General features: G+C 48.7%; 1 protein-coding gene across 4 annotated transcripts in view; it reads right to left on the bottom strand.

Moving 5' to 3' along the window:
- The window catches only part of CAMTA1 (calmodulin binding transcription activator 1), a 361,470-nt gene that overhangs the window by 163,463 nt on the left and 177,694 nt on the right, over positions 1–20,313 (bottom strand). For all 4 annotated transcript variants that reach the window (XM_014952061.1, XM_014952063.1, XM_014952062.1 and 1 more), the window contains exon 5: positions 3,952–4,023. In XM_014952061.1, the coding sequence (XP_014807547.1) occupies positions 3,952–4,023 (72 nt within the window). The remainder of the gene's footprint in view (positions 1–3,951; positions 4,024–20,313) is intronic.

Here is a 20,313-nt window from a genome sequence, read left to right as displayed (position 1 = left end):
CTGTGAAGCCCTGCCAGGAGTCTGGGGACCTGCCATTACTCACACCTGAAAAAAGGCTTCACCAGCATCATTCTGTGCTCGACTAACCGCAAACACCCAGGGCACTGCTGCTTTTAGGAAGCTAAAAGGTGATGCAAAAAACATATTTTTTTAAAGTGCTACTGCACAGCCCTCCCAGCGCCTCTGGTGACGATGGCCATGAGGTCATCTTCAGCCCTGTCCTTTCCTCTGCCTGTTGGTCACAGCATGATCTTGTGCTTCTAGAAATCAGAAAATTGAAAGAACCCAATGCAGGAAAACACTGCCACCACCGTGGTCTTGCTTCCTTCACTCAGCTCCAAGAGGTCTATCTGAGAGGGTGCCAGCGCCCAGGGCTGGACCGTCTCCCACAGAGACACTACGATGCTGGCTCAGCAATGACAACATCTACTAAAAATATTAGAGGTGTTTGGGGTAAGGCAGCATTTGAAATCCATTACCAAGAACGGAAAGGAGGGGATGAGCTGTGGTGCCTTGCACAGTGTCACCACTGCTCCGTGCCAGCCCACGGTCAGCCACCATGGCCACCATCTCTGCCCGCAGAGGGAGGACATCTCCTGGTAGACCCTCACAAAATGGCATGTTGCCTGCTGATGGTTCAAACTGACTGGTTTTCATTGCTTATCCCTTTGACCAGCCTTCAGGGAGAAAGCATGTTGTGTCAATCATCAACAACAATGCAAAGTAAGAAATCAGATACCACCGATACAATTAATGGCTACAGCACAAGAGAGACTGCTGGTCTCTGTGGCATGTTTGAGTCTTGGCCTTCATGCTGAAAACACTAGTCAGAAAAGATCAAGAACAACTGCATGGGGATTCTTAATCAATATCTAACCTGACAATAGGATTTGGAGGAAGATCATCCCATAAAACACCAGCAGCATCACAGACTAATTATATTTACTTCCTATTGACCAGCGACTGCAGGACGAGAGCTCCGTATCCCAGGAAGGTACCACAGCTCTCACTCAAAAAAGTGAGTGTCACCCATTTGCCTCTGTGAGCTAAAAAGACAAAGGTTTTGCTGGAGGCTCATGTTAACCAGCGCCCCATCTGTACCTGTTTTGAAATATAAAAATAATTTATTGGGTGGTGTTGGAGTGGAAGACTCCAAAGCAGATGCACACAACACCTCCTCCCTCTCTCTGGTCTCGCTTCCCCTAAATTCACTGTGGAGCTGAACAGAAACACTGTGCAGATGTTAGAAAAGCATCATCGGTTCTTGGCCAGCTCGGCGTGACCTTGAGCGCGTGACTGAAGGGTGCCCATTCGTGCCTGGAGATGGTGCCATGAATCATGGGCCCCTTCTCCTCCCGCAGGGAAGGCACAGACTGTCCTTGTCTCCGGACACCAGCGCAGCCCCTCCACAAGGAGATGTCCTGCAGCACGTTTTACAAACAGGCTCGTAGGAAACACGCTTCCCACCCACATGTCTCAACCCAAAGCAATGATCAGAGCAAAGAAGGTGCCTCAACATCGACACGAACCCTCTGGAGGGGAACAAGCCAGACCCCGGGGCAGAGCCAAGGAGATTCCATGGTGCTGCAATGCAGCTCGTTAGAGGCGAGCATGCTAATTACCACACCAGCCACCTCCAGCAATACTTCTAGGCAGCACGCAACAAAACCAAAAAGAAAGACAAAGCTCAGAATTGAAGACAAGAGGGGTGACCTACAAGGGGAAGACCTCTTGGGGGGACAAGCTCAGTCTTGTCCAGAACAGGATCCAGGACTGCCTGTGGTCAGGGACCACTCAGGCTACGTGAGCATCGTTCAGGCTGATGGATAACGGCTCGAAACCATGGGAAATTTCCTGATGGAGAGATGGGCAAAGCTAGAAAACACTCTCTCAACGGTAATGGAAAAAGCTTTGCGGTTTGGGAGCGAACCTCCCTAAAGGTCACAGCCCAATTTTAGGTTGGAGCTCAGCAGTTTGATTTTGCGTCATCAGTTCCTCCTGGGATCTGATGGGAAGGACTCTGCTGCCTGCCCTGAATTTCTGCAGAAACAGGGGCCTGCCTTAACATTTTCCGTTTATGAAAAAACATTTCATGAGCCGCGCTGCCCTTCAGGGATGCCAGAAACTCCCAGCACCGTGGTGCCTGGGCTGGGGGATGCTGTAGAGTGGTGGCCACGGATGGACCTGCTGTACCTCTCGACCCTCTGGTACCTCCCTGAGCCCCGGGGCAGTGGATGGAGGATGCTTCCACCAAGCCCCAGCCCAAACTCCTATTCCTCAGCAGGCAAGAGCAGAGGAACCGAGTGACCTGCCCATCATGGTCCTCTCTGCCTTCGTGGGGACACCTGGGACAGACGCTGGCTTGGGGAGCACCGCTGTGCTGGCAGTTATTCAGAGGGAATTCAGAATTTCCTTTGAATTCTCGTGTCACACCATCCGACACGGGCAGAGATGGATGCTGAACCTCAAGATGAACATCTATCTATTTGCCCCGGGCAAACTGGACCCTAAATTGAGAGGTTTTTCTCAGTTTGGGGCACTGAACTATCAACATGTAACAGTTCCTTCAGCCGTACCTACGCCCCGCTCCCCCTCTTCTCCCCCTCTGCCTCCATCCAGGGATGCAGGGCAGGACCCTGACTGTGGGGAAAAGCATCTTTCACAGACCAGTGACAGCAACAGCACTTTCTTTTTTAATATGGAAGGGCGATTGGGAAACCGTGGGCAAAAAGGGATTATTTCCTGTTTGCCTCTTGAAACAGATGTCACTTTCCTCAGACCTGTTTGTTTTCAGGACTGCAGGGATCCAATCTTTAAAACAATAGTATTATTATTACACTACGTGTCAAACGCTGTTTTCTAACAAAAGGAAACAAATTGCTTCCACTTTGTAAGCCAGGGTAACCAGTCAATAATATAAATAGCTCCTCAAAGGCAGGGTTATCTACCCACCTTGGTCCAACGACCTCCCCCCCAGGGCAAACTCCTTCCCCCGAACCCAAGCACACAGGATCTTTCACAGACCAGTGACAGCAACAGCACCTTCTTTTTTAATATGGAAGGGCAATTGAGAAACCGTGGGCAAAAAGGGATTATTTTCTGTTTCCTTCTTGAAACAGATGTCACTTTCCTCAGACCTGTTTGTTTTCAGAACTGCAGAGGTCTAATCTTTAAAACAATAGCATTATTATTACACTACGTGTCAAACGCTGTTTTCTAACAAAAGAAAACAAATTGCTTGCACTTTGTAAGCCAGGGTAACCAGTCAATAATATAAACAGCTCCTCAAAGGCAGGGTTATCTACCCACCTCAGTCCAGTGACCGCCCCCCCAGGGCAAACTCCTGCCCACGAACCCAAGCACACAGAGGGGACAAGGCCATGACCCAAACCCTGCAGAAATAAGAGGAAAACTCCACTTGACTCCTCCAGAGGCTTCACTGTGACCACAACACCCAGCAGAAAAATCATTGAATGACCCTAAACATCTCCCTTGAGGCTGAATTCCACCCCACCACCACCACTGGAGTAAAGCAAACCCACAGCAAGGCCACCCACAAGGGTCCCACCAGCCCCTGATGCAGCCTCAGGGCTGATTTCTGCCCCACATCATCATCTCTGGTGGAGCCATCACCTTCCTGAGCCGCTCGGGCTGCCCCGCTGCCCAAGGGGAAACACAGCCGAAACCCCCAGAGTCTTCAGAATGGGAAAACTCCACTAAAAAAAACTTTAAAAAGTCTCACTTGAGCAGACTCGGTGTTTAGGGAACGCTTGGGCTGGCCTCATCTCTATACTTGCTACAGAAAATACATCATACACACAGAGACACACGAGTGTGACAATCCATATCCCCTTCAGACAAACAACCCCCCCAGAAATGAAACGTGGGACTGAACGTGCCCCCGGGGCTCGACCGGATCCCCCCTGGAGAGAGGAGCGTGTCCCATCCTACCTGCAGAAGCCAGTAGCACCTTCTGTGAAACGTGGGGATGATGGAGGAATGGACGTAGCAGCCGTAGAGGCACTGGGGACACAAAAAGAGAGAAAGCAGAGCTGGGTTAGTGGAGGGAACCGTCACCCGCTGCCGGGGGATGCTGCTTCTGAAGTTGGTCCACAGCTGGTAACACAAAACAACAGGTTATACACAAAACACCAGGTTATACACAAAACACCAGGTCACAGCCCCCAACAATTGGTTCACAAAACACCAGGTTATACACAAAACACCAGGTTACAGCCCCCCAACATTTGTTATAACCATTGCTCCAGGTGATGGAACCCCTCTCTGAACAGCTCCCACCACGCTGCGTCCCAGAGCTGGGTTTGGCCAGCTACATTTCAATCTACAAACACAACACAAACATCTCTTTTTCCATGGTTTATCACCCGGGTATGTAAACTGAAGGCTTAGGATTTATAAACTGGAAAAATTACTGTCAGGTATTTTATACAGCAAAATGTCAATATACAATTGGGTTTTTTTCTTTCTTTTTTTTTTTTTTAAATGAACTCTGCTTCTCTGATAATTGAAATCAGTAAAGGCTAAGGAATTCTTTCTGCAGGAGAAAAAAATATCAAATTTTCAGGACGTTAAAAATTTTCACCACCGCTTTGGGCTGGAAGCTAATCCCAGTGCAAACCAAACGTCCAACAAAACTACTTTTAATTTAAAAGATCCCGGTATGATTCCTGTCCGCAAGATTCGTTTATTATTAAGAAAGCAATACTATCTTCTGACTCTGCTGGCTTTTAATATAGTGCACGTGGGGGGTGGGGGTGCACGTATTGATATATTCTCCCATAGCAAAGGTGATTAGTTTTCCTTAAATGTGAGATTGCAGCAGCTCAGCAATCTGCTCGTGGTTTTCTGCAGATATTTCCCCTGGAAGATCGAGGCTGCCCATGTTTCAGGCACACCAGTGTTCTGCTGTCACAGAGGGAAAAAAATGAATAAATCCAACTACGGGGGATGTTACAGGGAATTTCTTTTTTTTGTTTTGCTCCAGATGCACCGGTTACAATGACTCTCAGGATTAAGGTGCTTCCTGATTGCTGGCAGCTCTCTCTGTGCCCCATGGAAGGGTCCACATGGCACTGGGGTGCAGGAATTGGGCAATGAGCATCCTCCAGGCAGGATGGGATGGCCCTGACTCTGGACAGGCTTTGGCAAGACCAAGAGGACAAAAGGAAATGGGCACAAACTTGAATATAAGAAGTTCCACCTAAACACGAGGAGGAACTTCTTCACTGTGAGGGTGGCAGAGCCCTGGAACAGGCTGCCCAGAGAGGTGGTGGAGTCTCCTTCTCTGGAGACATTCCAACCCCCCCTGGACATGTCCCTGTGGGACGTCCTCTGGGTGGACCTGCTCTGGCAGGGGGTTGGACTAGATGATCTCCAGAGGTCCCTTCCAACCCCATGTGATTCTGTGATTCTCTGAGGCTTTAACCACGTTAACTGGGACATATGGAAATGGCTACTGGAAAAACATCTCCAAATCACCATCCCAGTTGTCTCCAACTGGTGGAGTCGTGATGCCACCCATTGGACTTCCCACCACCTTCCCACCACCACGGGGGCCGTGGCACCCGTATCTGCACAGGCATCTGTAGATGCCTGTGCAGATACGGGTGCCACGGCCCCGTGGTGGTGGGAAGGCCAATGGGTGGCATCAAGGCTCTACTGGTGGGGTTGACCCAAGCCCAGTGCCCAGCCACTGGGCTACTGGGCCTGCCACCCCACAACACGGGGGCAAGGCCGATCCCACAAATGCAGAGGGGCAAGCAAATCCTCATTCCTAATCCTTCTGTCTGGAAGGCACCTCCCAAACCCTGAGAAGGCTCCACCAGCAGTGAGCTTGCCCGCTCCGGCTTCGTTAGCGTTGCCCTTAACGAGGCACCGAGCGCGGTCGCTTATCGGCGGGCACACGGGGAGGCTGTGGCATCACCGCTCCCAAGGTCGGCTGGTATTAAGAAGGATTTAAGGACCGCCGGCTGCTATCACCCAGTTATTTTTAAAATACAAATGACAAAGACTAATAATGTTTTTAAACGTGTCAAGGATACATTCCGCACACACACATGCATGCAAAAAAAACCCAACAAAAAAAAAACCCAACAAAAAAAGCAGGGAGGAAAAACAGAAAAGAAAGAAAACCTGCAGAAAATAATCCAAAAGAAAAGCTTAACATTTAAATCCCACCACTCAGCCCCGGGGAGAAGCAGACGCCGTTTGTTTAAGATAATCCCTGACAGCGACTCCTGGCTGGGCGGCTCCGGGGGCTGCATTAAAAGGTCTTTAATGTTTGGTTCTGCTGACTCAGAGCTGGTCCCCGCTTCGGGAGCCAGCTGGGTGGGCGCCGCATATCCCAGTCCCACCAGTTTCCCACCAGGACGGGGGAGCTGAGGAGCCTTGGCCATGGTGAGGAAGACCCATCGCACTGCAGGCAACAGAGCTCCACGAACACTGACACAGACAGGACACCCCAACTCGAATCACAACCCCAACTTGCCTGGAGGGTGATGGAGACCTCACCATAATTAAAGCAGAAACTAACGATGAGAACTAAGGCTGAGCTCCCTGTGGCTCCCTGCATGGAGCAGGGAGGAAAGCTGCTCTCCATCTCCAGATCTGTCTGCCTGTAGAATCAATCATAGAATCATATGGGGTTGGAAGGGACCTCTGGAGATCATCAAGTCCAACCCCCCCCCACTGGAGTGGGTCTACCCAGAGCAGGTTGCACAGGATCTTGTCCAGGCGGTTTTTGAATGTCTCCAGAGAAGGAGACTCCACCACCTCCCTGGGCAGCCTGTTCCTGTAATTCTGGGGGTGTCGATAACGAATTACACAAGAGCACCCCCACCTCCATGAAACTGCTTTTCAGTATTTCAGCCAACCATTAAGAAAAACATAAAGGTTCACAGAATTTACAAAGCATCCAAAATGCAGAAGGGATTCTAAAAATATTTTTCTTTACTTTTTTTCCCCCCCATGGCACGACATGAGACTGTAGCTCTGGATTGATGTTTTGGGGCTGGATGTTCTGGCCAGGATGAAGAGGACCCTCGGGTGAGTGAGTCCCTGGTCTCGGAGAGACAACGGGGACTCTCCCCCACGGGCTCCGGAGAAACGCGCTGCGGTGGGAGAAACACACCCTGGAAACCAGCTCCTGGAGTGACGACAAGATGAGTGATGGCGGCAATAAAAACTACATTAATTTTCAGATAAAAAGGCATAAGAAAATGTTTAAGATATAAATAGAAACCTTAGGAATCTGAGCTTCGTTGTTTTGGAGGATTTTTCAAGGTTAATGAGTTAAGCGCTGGCAGATGACGTCGAATCTGAAGTTTGGGGGTGTGGAACGTGGGGGTTTGCAGGGGGAGGATGAGGAGGTGGTGGGGGGGCAGCACTGGACCCCCTGTCCCCATGGTGAGGGGGAACACAGCTCGACACAGGACGAGAGAATGGGGCCACCCCCCCGGCTTTAGGAGACAGGTAACCAGGGCACCCCTCGTGCCGTCGGCTAAAGGAGTCTTTAAAATGAATTCTTGCTCAAAACAGGCAGAAGGGGTTTCATTAGCTGAGGTTTCTTTCTTTTTTTCTTTTTTTTTTCTTTTTTTTTTTTCTTACTGGGGAGGTGAAATGCGGGGGCCTGTGTGTCTGTGGCGATGTTAATGCCAGGCTGGGCGCGCAGCCAACGCATTAAGTGAAATCGAATTCCTGAAACCAGCTTTAATCAGCAGATTTTTAAGGTTAGAATGACTCTCTCCTCTGGAAGGCTTGCCAAGGTTAATTCTGTCCTGAGCAGGCTGAATTAATGGGCTGGACAGGGGAGAACATTTTTTTCTTTTTTTTTTTTTAATTTTTTTTTTTTTCATGATTCTCTTTTAAGTTTACAAAATCTCCAGGAGAAAAGAAATGGCATTCCTGAACCTCCCGTGGAGAAACACCACTTCAGCAGAGCATCCACTCCCTCTCTGAGCACGGGATGGGAGCAGCCTCCTCCTCCCGTGGCCCCCGGAGCTGCCCCAGGGGGCATGGGCCGAAGGATGGGGACCCCACCCCCTGGGGATCACCCCTGGGGCTCCACTTCATCCCAAATCTTTTCAAAATCGACGGGTAATTAAAGAGAAAAAGGCCTTCTCCAGGCAGAGGGGAGAGCTGTGCAATTACAGCCGCCTACCCCTCCATTTACATGCAGTCCACATCTCGCCTTATCAAACTTCTGAAAACCAGAGGGGGGGGAAACAAAAAAAAAATCAAAGTATTAGTGGATTTTTTTTTTATCCTGAGCTCCTTAAAGTGATCGTGGCTTATTTAAAAATAATGCAATAATGCTGAGGTGTTCTTCCTTAACAAGAACACCTTGGGACTGGAAATAGGAAAGCAAGAGAATCAAAAATTCAAGATAGGGTTGGACAGGCTTTGAAATTCTTCTCCCTGGTGAGTTACACTAGTGGATATTTAAGAAAAAGAAAAAAAAAAAAAAACCGCCTAGTTTTTGTTCAGATTTTCACACTGAATTCCCAATTCCCTTAATAAGAAGCTAAATCAATCTTTAGAGAACAAACCACGTAAGACCTGTGGCTCTAAATTATTAAAATATACTCGAGTAATTTCATGGTGTAAGGCTTCGACTTCCAGTGCCCCCACAGACACCGTGAGCAGGATCCGCACCCGTTATTCTGGAAAAAGGGGGGTGCCCCCCATGGGGACGGAGCAGGGTCCTCAGGGACCTCTCCCAAACGGCCACCAGAGATGTCCCCATCCTCCCACGGGACAGCCGTGTCCGTGCCCCCCTCTCTCCACCAGCCAGGCTTTCAAGTCCTCCTTGTTTCTTTTGGAGAGGAAAGAAGAGAAGGAGGAAAGAACCTTCCAGGAAAGGGCCCATGTCCCCTGTGCGAAGCCCAACAGCTCGGGATTTGCACCAAAATCCCTAAATAAATAGCCTTTTCAAACCACTGCTCACGGCCACCGTGGCTGCTCATGGCAACAGCAGTAAAAAATGCCCCAAATAATGGAATCTGACTCCCAGACAAGTGAGATCAAAAAACATGGTGTAAAAAGAAAAAAAAGCACGAAATCATCAAAATGGGAGATGTGGAATCCCTCACGAAAAGGCTCCCGAATCAAGTAAATGCACCTTCAGAAGAAAAGGCTGCTGCCTGAGGGGTGGAAGGAGCTGGAACCCACGTTTCAGAGATACCAGTCAAAATGCAACAAAAAAGCCCACTCTCCCATCCCTCCCACAGACATCTCCAGTGTAAGTTCCTACAGATGCTACTCTTCTCCCATTCTTTTCACCAACTTTTTCATATCCCAGCAGAGACACTGTCCACTCCTCCTGAAACTGATTTCTCTGTGTTTCATACAAACCACGATCAGAGAACTTTGTCAGCTCTTTGCAGCAATACGTTCGTTTTACACGTAGGAGCAATTTTCCATCTGCAACAGGCACCCACAAAATTCTCTGCCAACCTCCTCCGACAGGGCAGAGCACGACTGGAAAAACAAGGCCACTGAAAACCTCGAGTCCCTAACGTGAGTTGCCTCTTGGCCACCAAACCAACCATCAGGGAAACCCCTCAGATCTTCTGCGTGTCACCTCCCTTTTCGAAGAGACCTGAAGTAAGCGCCCTCCGAGATGGGGTTATCTTGCAGCAGATGGTCCTTCCTTCAGGACAGGGATGCTAAAGCCACGGGCACGTTCCAAACCCATTGAAAGATCAGATTAGGCTCGCCCCTGTCAGCCGCCGGAGCTGGGAGACAGCAGCGGGCTCCCGCCTGCTCCATTAATCAAAATTCAGCGAGAAAAGCCAACGTGCTGCTAGAAAACCTCCTGACTCGATGCCAACACCACGCGCGGGGAAGCGAGGGCCATCAATCTTACTTTTCCTCCCCCAGCAGCGAGAGGCAGCCGGGGGAAGGGGGAGCGACGATCGGGGGGCTTGGCCAAGCGAGTGGAGAAGCAGGTTTTTGACAACTCTCCCAGGGCACAGCGACGCACGGAGACACCACGTTGATGGGGATGTGACAAGAAACCGACCTCAATGTTTCTCCGTTACGGATTGGCCACGGTTCAGCTTCTGAAAGAGGGAGGTGTGATGTGGCCGAGCCCCAGAGCCACCAGGGGGGCTGCCCCCCGAGCTCTTATTTTGATCTGAGAAGGGAAAAAAGTGTCACAACATAGGGAGGCATCCAAAATCCCCTGTTACTGCAGCGAATCTGCAACTGAAACACCGCTAAACATGTTTTCTCACTAAACAAATCTCAGGTTTGGATTTTCCTCCATCGTTTCGAGGCAGTAACTTTTGATTTGCAAAGCGTGAAACCTTGCTGAGGTCTGGGGGCTGGACCGACCTGCACGGCTGGCAAGGTTTGCTTTTTATCAAACTAAAGTTAAGCAATCACTTGTGGTTTGCCACCTGGGGCGAGGGATGCCTGACAGCACACCCCAAGGAATGTCTTAAAATTTCTGCCCGGTTGCAAAATCCCAGAGAATCTGACCCTTCCTTTCTGGCTCCAGCGAGCACGGCCACAGCGTGGGGGCACCAGCCCCAGCTCAGGCATCCAGCCCCCAGCAAGAATTTCCATTTTAATCCTATTGGCTCGTTTTCTGACGTTTTAAACCCTCCTGATGCCCTTGATGTCACCAGCAGTTATACCTAGATAACGGCTCCTGGACTGCGCCCAGGGACATGGTTTGATGGCTGATCAAGGCAGGAGAGGCCACCGCAGCCTCAGATCCTCGAGCCAAGCTCTGTTCGTTGCAGGACCTTGTCACTTCTGGTAGCTTTTGTTACCAAATATTGTCCTGTTTACCTCGGGACTTGTTAGAAAGCAATTTTTGAAATGCTCAATATTTAATGAAATATTTAAATGTTTAATGGGTTCTTTTTCCAACCCTGGTTTCCCTCTGTGCAGTTCTGAAGTCACTGCAAGGATTGCGGGTTTCAACTTTCTTACTGTTAGAAATGATTCTTCTAATGACCTCTGCTAATTGGCAGAAATCTGTATCTATGGGTACTGAACTTTGGTGCCCCAAATTTACGTTTTATGCCTACAATCCTACACTGTATGCCTGACAGACATCCCCCTACCCTCCCAACGTGACCCTCAGACGTCTATGGGTACTGAACTTTGGTGCCCCAAATCCTAAAATTTAAGTTTTATGCCTACAATCCTACGCTGTATGTCTGACAGGCATCCCCCTACCATCCCAACCTGACCCTCAGACCTTTCTTTACCCTCAGACCTGTCCTCACCACAGTCCCACAGCACGGACCATGGATCTTCACCCAAAGCCCTCGCAGGTGGCGCAGGGAGCGGTGCTGCGTTGGTGAGGAGAGGGATGGGGATCCAGCAGCTCTGCCTCAGCAGAACCTCCTCCTGGGCTGCCACCCTCCTCGTTAGGACACTAACGGGGAGCAACCACTCTCCTCGTGGGAAGGGGCTCGGTCATCAAAGCCCCACAGAGCCCTTCAAAGCCCCTTGCACGGCCGGGCACCACGGGAGCCTTTCCATCACACTTGCCACAAAGGAAAAGTGACACGGAAATCACACAGAATCACAGAATCTTCTAGGTTGGAAGGGACCTCAAAGGTCATCTTGTCCAACCATCAACCTAACTGACAAAAATAGACACCCACACAACAAACAAGAAGCATCACCATCACTAAACCATACCTCCCAGTACTACATCAACCCCTCTTTTGAACACCTCCAGGGATGGGGCCTCAACCACCTCCCTGGGCAGCCCATTCCAATGGCTGATGACCATTTCAGTGAAAAAATTTTTCCTAATATCCAGCCTGAACCTCCCCTGGTGTAACTTGAGGCCATTTCCTCTTGTCCTGTTGCCTGTGACTTGGGAGAAGAGACCGACCCCCACCTCTCTACACCCTCCTTTCAGGGAGTTGGAGAGAGCAAGAAGGTCTCCCCTCAGCCTCCTCCTCTCCAGGCTGAATAACCCCAGCTCCCTCAGCCTCTCCTCATGAGACTTGTGCTCCAGACCCCTCACCAGCTTTGTTGCCCATGTCATTACAACTCCAGTGGGGCTGTCACGCGGTGGGTTAAATTATTATAATAATAAACAAGTTGATAACAGCATTTTACATCCTGCCCAAGACTCTCTTTTCTATACCTTATGGTGGCACCGGCGTGTTTTTGGTGGAGCGTTTCCCGGTAGGGTCCTCTGGCCATCGAGCCCATTGATCCTGCCTGCAGCTCAGCGGTGAATTACAGTCCAAGGTCAACCCTTTCTGCTGGCTGTTTCCAGCCCACGCCAGCCTTTCCCTGGCTACCAGCCTGGCCACCGACCCATTTGCCATCCCTGGGGAGGCTGAGCCAGCGCAGGCAGCACCAACGTGGAGAAATTCTCCTTTCCATGACGGCAAGAAGCACGTTGGCTCCTTGACCTTCTGCTGCAGACTGAAACACCACCGCAGCACGCTACACGCCAGCTATCAAACTCTTAATTTTTTTTCATACCGCTAATTCTTTTAATAAGAATTCTTGAAATATTTATGACCCCCGAAACGCACGGAGGCCGGTTCAACAAGAAGCGATGGCTTTAATCTCGCCGGCTCTGCGGGGATGCTGCCTGCTGCTCGGGAGCCGGGGACAGGACTTGCAGAGTCACCTCATCCCTGGCAGCCCCAGCTCCAGCCCTGCTGCATCGGTGGGAATCCTGCCATCTCCTGCAACGTGGACGGGGTTTCAACGCCTTCCCGAAAAGCCCTGAACCACGTCCTGCACGGAGTCACGGGAGGAAAAGCGCCCGGCGCCGCTTCTCCCAGAAGCAAACGTTGAGACAGCGTCCCCACAAGAGCAAAATTTGATCCCAATTTTCTGTTATTTGCGACGCTGTCAACCGCAAGACGATTCGATAGGAACGGCCCACGCCAGCCTGCTACTTTATTGCTGAGATTGGTATTAGCCGCACACTTGAAATTGGGTTATCCTTGAGTTTTGACTACAACTAACCTCATAAAATCTTTCATGAATTCCACAGGAAGCAAAATCCACAGCCCGGTCCTGCTGTAGCATCATTGGTATGCAGCCCCGCACACCCACCTGCGGTAGCTGCCTGTTCATAAATGCATATTTCGTTATTAATATGGGGATACTTTAATCTCAGTCTAATTTTACCTTTAGGGAAGCTGTATCCCGAGGCTGCCAGGAGCTAAAACCCTCCAGATGCAGCGGTGCAATTTGTATTCAAAGCAGCAGGTCTATCTGTCAACATGTTTGTCTCCCCTATCTGCCAACTCTTATTTATAATCCCATTCAGATTAATGAATGACAGTAGTTCTCATCACAAGAAATTTGATTAATCAATTGAAGTGCTTAATCACCCCGGCCGCGGTGAGAACCGCAGGGGAGGGATGCTGCCTGGATAGGGACAAAGTTGTGAGATGTAGGAGGAAAACGCCGCAGCTTTCCCTCGGGAACAACTCAGGGGAGGAGTGAGATCGGGATCCTTGATGGGATTACGAGCTTTCCAGGAGCTGGAAGTTTCCTGAGGACCAGCAGTCACTGCCAATTAGTGCCAAAATATCCTCTTCAAACCACCTCCTGATCTGACACAAAAGGCTTCACACTGCCCACCTAATTCCCCCTCTTACGTCTCTCACCACCAAACCCCAAAACCATTGATCATTAGAAAAAAGCCCCAAGGGGGGTGAGGGCAATAACCCAGCCGGGCACCCTGGGAGCATCCTGCCCCAAATCACTGAATTTCACTGAATTTTTAGAGTTGGAAGGGACCATAGAGATCATCTAGTCCAACTCCCCTGCTGAAGCAGGACCACCCAGAGCTTGTCAGAGCATGTTACTCAGGAGCATCCAGGTGGGGCTTGAAGATCTCCAGAGAAGGGGACTCCACACCCTCCCTGGGCAGCCTGTTCCAGGGCTCTGCCACCCTCACCATGAAAAAGTTCTTCCTCATATTCAAGTGGAACCCTTTATGTTCCAACTTGTGCCCGTTGCCCCTTGTCCTCTCACTGGCAACCACTGAAAAGAGTCTGGTTCCCTCCTCCCTCAGCCCACCCTTGAGATACTTGTCAGCATTGATAAGGTCTCCCCTCAGCCTTCTCTTCTCCAGACTAAAGAGTCCCAGCTCTCTCAGTCTCTCCTCATAAGGGAGATGCTCCAGTCCTTGAATCATCTTTGTAGCCCTTCGCTGGACTCTTTCCAGCAGTTCTCTGTCCCTCTTGAACTGGGGAGCCCAGAACTGGAGGCAGGATTCCAGTTGTGGCCTCCCCAGTGCAGAGTAGAGGGGCAGAATGACCTCTCTTGACCTGCTGGCCACACTTCCCTATGCAGCTCCTGCCCAGTGCTTCCCTCTACCACAAAGACCCTCGTGGCCTGGCAACCGCCAGCTTGAATATTCTAGAATAACCTTGGGGGTTTCCTGCAGACCTGAGAGATGTTTCAGGTGATGGGTCAGAGCAAAGTTCAGCCCAAAGCACTGATTTCTAGGAGGGCAATCCAGGAGAGAGCCCCTGCAGTGCGAACGCTGCTCTGAAGCCACCCTTGAGGATGCTCTGAATGACATGGTAAAACCAAAATAATCTATAAAACATCCAAATCTCAGGAATAACGTCATCTTCCCTTCCACGAAAAAGAAGTTTACAGAGAAGTACCACCCAGAGCTGGCAGACAAGACACATCTGAATTTTATGACCAAGGAGCAGGCGTTCGCCATGAACTGGCGCTGGATATTAAGATAAGAGGCATCTTGTGAATACACTGGTCAATATTGCTTCAAAATAAGCCCCAGCTGTGCCGCTGCCAAGCCTCGTCTCCTGGCCACTCACTGGAAATTAAGATCAGAGCCTCCCCATCACGCTCTTCAGGAATCAAAGCCCAGCACTATTAAATCCTCGCACCAGCGATCTGAGGGCAAACAGGGAATTGCGGCAAAGGAAAGTTCCGAGTGACCAGAGGAGCGTGGACCTGGGTACAAACAGGGTGGCAGGGGCTCCACGGGTGGATGGTCTAATGACACCCTGTTCAATATGAAACAGCCCGAGTTTGCAAACGATTATTAAAGAGCAGATCTGGGCAACATCAGCTTAATGCAAAACCTGGACTCCCCACGTTCCCGGGTAAGGGAAAAGCATCCCAGTGACCCCGACATCAGGGGGTTAAAAAGAGGGAAAAGGGGTACAAAAAGGCTGCGTTGGCTCCAGGAGATGGTTTTCTAACCCAGCCCCGTCTTGGCAGTTACTCAAGTGGGATCCATAAAACCTCTGGGACAGAGACATCGCCCGGGTCCCCACACATCATCCAGACTCCAGCGGCTTGTGCAGCCGCACGGTTCCCCAGGTGAGAGGCTTCTGGACTGTCACCACAAGGTGAGAAGAATTGTGAGCTGGAAAATCACGGAGCATATTAACGTCAGGCTGAAATACGGCCACAATACACAGAAGTATTTTAGACCCATTCTCTTTCAGAAATGTTATAAAGACAATATAATGAGAAGGTTGCAAACAAGTCAAGTGTCTTCCTCCTAATCTGGCAATAAAAATACGTCAAAGAAAGGCCTAAAATCCTAATAGGAGAACAAAAAAAATAATGGGATAGGTTATGACAGGATTTAGCTGCGATTTTACTCCAAGCCTTTAATCATGTCTCCTTCAACATAAATGGAAAATCAGATACAAAACTGTAGGAACCACTAATGTCTGTGTTGGTTGTCTCAGCTGTTAGAGGCGCTGAGACCGAACAGATTCAGTGGAGGTTAATGAAGACAGGTAGAGGTCTAAATACGTTTATAACTGAGGAAACACTGCACAAAAAAAAGGATTATTGAGCTGGTCTTAGTGGAGACTCGACTGAGGTAGCAAATACACAATTATAAAAAGGTTTAGAAAGCGATTAGCCATCCCATTTTAACATCTGCTGTAAAAAAAAAAAAAAAGAACAAAGGGTTTCTTGATTAAATTAATGTCTGATAAACTTAGAATGAACAAAGAGGAAATGCTCTTTTTTTTCAGGGGATGGTCAGGCTTTAGAAGTCAGCACCATGGAAAAGGGGGGAGTCTGACGTTAGCGATGGACTGAGAAGGGCTGAATAATTTAAGGCCTGGGAGCGCAGCCAATACTGACTCTGTGGGAAAGAGACTGGGATGGGCTTGGAGTGAGGATGTCAAATATTCACCAAATTCCATAAAACCAGCACCACCTTCTCTGGCCCTTTACCGCAGCCATCACATGGGCAGGTTGTGCAGAAGTTAGAAAAATTTTTATCGTTTGGCTGAATCTCCTTTTTGGGAAAGAGAAGACCATTATAGCACGGAGAAACTGGACAAAATCTGTTAATGCCCTGGGGAAATGCAGGCTGAGCCACTATTTTTTGCTTTTTGAGACAGGAAAAATCCACATCTGGCCGCGGTGGGTGCAGGGCACAGGTGCCATCACACGCGTCCGATGCAGTCACCCTCTGTCAGATTTGGGTAAATAAGGACAAGTCTAACAAATGCAACTTAGAGCAAATATAGAAATACCTAAAAGAACTTTTGGGAGCGATTAAATATACACACAGTTTTATCCTGGACTAATTTTGTGCAGAAGCCTCTGCTGAAATCTTTTTTTGGCAGCTGCTCCTGTGCAGAACGAGCCCCGGAGTTACTGCAGACACTGCGCCCACAAAGCGACGCCTGCGTTTGTGAGATCCCCAGCTCCTGGGTCCTGGTCTCTCCACAGGACACGGTCTCTTTACACCACCCACATCCAAGACCAGAAGCCCCTGAAAGTCAGTGATTCAACACGCGATCTTCCTTCTCTGGTCACTTCAAGTGCCTTGCAAAGGTGGCAGAATTCACTTTATAGCACCAAAAATACTGAGTGGAAAGAGCTGGTGGTTGCAGCAAAGCTCTCTGTGTTCCACCAAGGGAGCTTCAGAAGCTGATAGTCCCTTCCCAGTTTCAGGGAGTCATTTAAGGTGTTGAGCAGCTCCTGAATTCTGAAAATTGAATCTAAGTGCATGGAAAACTTAGAGGGACCTGACCTTCAAACCTCCTCCCAACCAATCTCTTAATTAAAATGCATTTACACAACCTAAAACAAATTATTGTGTATGCCAATACTAAATCTCCCATTCCAATTTAAAATCCTTAGAGCTTCCCTATCGTTCACAAGCAATGGCAGGAGCTACAGCAGGCAAGCATTTAAGAACGTCTTTCTGGACAAGCTGTTGTAGAAATACTAAGTTTATATTGCTTGCAACCAACTTGTAAATATTTCATTCCTGTCCCAAAAAGCCAAACAGCAAAGCATTAATTTATCAAGATTAGTGTGCCTAAATTTACCGACGTTCACCACCAGCAAACAGCCGTGTGCTGCTGACATTCAGTAAGACACCGAAAGGTCGACGTTTTACTTGTATTAATTTTTTATCAGAGAATGGAAAGCTCATTTTCGCGACAGATAATGAATGTTGGAAGAGGTCTCCTACGGCAAGACACAGGAGAGCAGTGTACCCTCTGTGTGAGCAACAGCAAAGTACAGCTGGCCCAGGAGACAAAACCATGTTATTCCCCTTCTTTCCACTTCCAGCAGGACTAACAGCTTAGTTCCTGCAAGAGAAGCTCTGAGGTCCTCCTGTCCCCTCTGTAAAGGCCACTTTTCTGTTTGAGAGGCTGCTCCTGGGTCACAGCATCATCGAGACGTACCGATCTCCTTAAGGATAACACCTGAGCAAGAACTGAAATGTTTCTTGAAAATGAAATGACTTACTTTTTCAGCTTTTTTCAGGGCTGGGACGGTGAAATGCCATCCCCTGAGAGCAGTCCCCTCGCACAGAACCCACATCTATACAGAGAAACTTCAGGCTCTCTCTAAAATGCTCTGAAATGACTTACTTTTTCAGCTTTTTTCAGGGCTGGGACGGTGAAATGCCATCCCCTGAGAGCAGTCCCCTCGCACAGAACCCACATCTATACAGAGAAACTTCAGGCTCTCTCTAAAATGCTCACGGGCTGAATGCAGCTCACAGAGATCAATACCTCCTCAGGTAATTCACGGTGCCTGGACACTCACGGTGTCCGACGGATCACAGGAAGATTCACAGGGACATGGGGACATTTAAACAGTTTTTGTTTCATTTTTGCAAGTGGGTTTGCAGCGTTTGGGAGGAGAGGCAGGAACTACAGGAGCCACTTTCACCCGCTGCCGAGCCCTGAGTCTCACTTCAGCCTCTGCAGCCCAAAATCAAAAAGCAATATTTTCTCAGACACTCAAACCAACTCACGTTCGAGACTGAAGGAAAAGCAGAAGAAAACACAGAAAATTCCAGGCTGCTGCCTGCCCCAAAACTCATGCTAACACGGCAAAAAGTGTCATTAAAAATGAGTCCCATGAGTAGACAGAAATCTGTCCCCCCCCCGCCGTCCAATTCATCATTTTTATCCAATACGTTGCCTGTAGGTTTACAAATGACGAGGAATTACCGACTGCGCTTTCATAAGTGAAAGTGGACAATAAATCATCATCATACTGAAGCCACTCACGTAACACACACAGTTTCATTTTCATGCAAAATTTCATTATTGGTAATTGTAAAAAAAAATATATCAAAACCCAAATCAACAATCCCCCCTTCCCCTCTGAGCGGTCTTCAAAAATAATGATAAAGTATTAAGAATGGATATTAACTCGGTTATTAACCTTATTCAATTATCTACGTTATTGAAAGAGCTTTTAAAAAGAAAGGTTTGCATTAAGCTCAGGGCTCGAAGGACAGGGGGGCTCCCCCTGAAGCCCCTGGGCAGCTTTTGATAAATCCTCCTCTGAAAATGCAATTAACACCTTTTGCAGGTCGCCCCACAAGATTAATTTTCCCAGCGCAGATTAATGAAAAGGCATACCGAAGTGTTTAGAAAATATTTTCTCTATTAATCTCCATCAGCAGCAGATTACCAGCAGGGCGGCTAATGAAGACGTCGCATCGTTAAGGTGGAAGCAGACGGGGGGGACAGGATGCTCTTGTGGGCGCCGTGAGCGGGGCCTCGGGCAGGGACAGCTTTGTCACCATCATGTCCCAGGACACTCCTTTGCCCAGAATTTATTTGGGTTTAAATCCACACACCAGAAGAGCAAAACTTTTAGACCGAAGCACCACAGCATGAAACCACAGCTCTTGCAAGGCCCCTCTGCATATTTAATGCTGATTTAGAGGACACAATGCTATAAAATATTCCTTTATCGGAAAACAAGTGGCACCATCCCTTAAAAACTCATTAATGCTGATTTAGAGGACACAATGCTATAAGATATTCCTTTATTGGAAAACAAGTGGCATCATCCCGTAAAAACTCACCCTTTGCTTCTGTAAGGGTTTTCTTTGTGTTTTATTTTATTTCAAGCAAACCCTATAGATGAAGGAATTGGGGCCTTAGTGGTAAAAATCTCCAGTCCCCCCCAAATCTATCAACAGCAGACGCTGTTTTGTTTTAAAGTTTACTCTCAGGGCTCAGAGGCTCCTTTTCTGGGTGACTTTTCTTTACCATATGCAAGTCTCAAAGAGATGTTTAACGGAATTATACAAAGAGTTTGAAACAAAGACCATAAAGACAAATACAGAAGATCCCGGAGCAGAGGCTCTGAGAAGCCACTGTGTGCGCCCACCTTCACCAAGCAGGACCTTTCTGCTCCCCAAACCCCTTTTTTTGCCTTTAACCGAGTATCTTTCATGTTTCTTTCCCTAACAACAGCATCTCCTGGAGTTCAAGCAAGTAACAGTTGGTTTCCTTATTATCTTTTTACAGCGTTAAACTATCTTTTTAATAAAAAGATAGTCTTGTTAGTTCACTTTCATTTTGCCAAGCTCATTGGTTGCAATCTTGCTTTTTGACACAGTCGAGCTCACAGCCCAGTTTTGTTTAAAAAACCACCAAAGGTGCCCATTTCCCTGCCCCTGCCTCAGGGGAGGACCGCTCTCACCCGGCTCACCCCAAAACCCATCACAAGGTGAACGTGGTGCTCCCCTCACAGGGAGGGAAAGCCACGGGATGAAGACCAGGTCCCCTGTCCTCTGCCAGCAGCAGGAAGCTCTGCAGCTCCCACACCCTTCAAAACTCCTTGTCCCTCACAGGGGACGGCGAAAAACCACAGGGAACCTGCCTGTGCTTCCTCCTCCTTGCCTCACCCTCCTCGCACCGCTGCCCCGAGCAGCCTCTGGATCAGTGCTGGGGACTCTTCAATTCAACACAGGTTATCTTCAAGCCCGTTTTTTTTTTTTTTTAAATTCATTATGCATTCTTAATAAATTAGGCATTACCTTTTTAATATAAAGGATGTCACCCCAGAAAG

The sequence above is a fragment of the Calidris pugnax genome, unplaced genomic scaffold (assembly GCF_001431845.1).
Source record: "Calidris pugnax isolate Ruff unplaced genomic scaffold, ASM143184v1 scaffold161, whole genome shotgun sequence".
NCBI classification, from domain to species: Eukaryota; Metazoa; Chordata; class Aves; order Charadriiformes; family Scolopacidae; genus Calidris; species Calidris pugnax.
The sequence above is the reverse complement of the archived record's forward strand: the minus strand, read 5'-3'. Positions and strand labels throughout refer to the sequence as shown.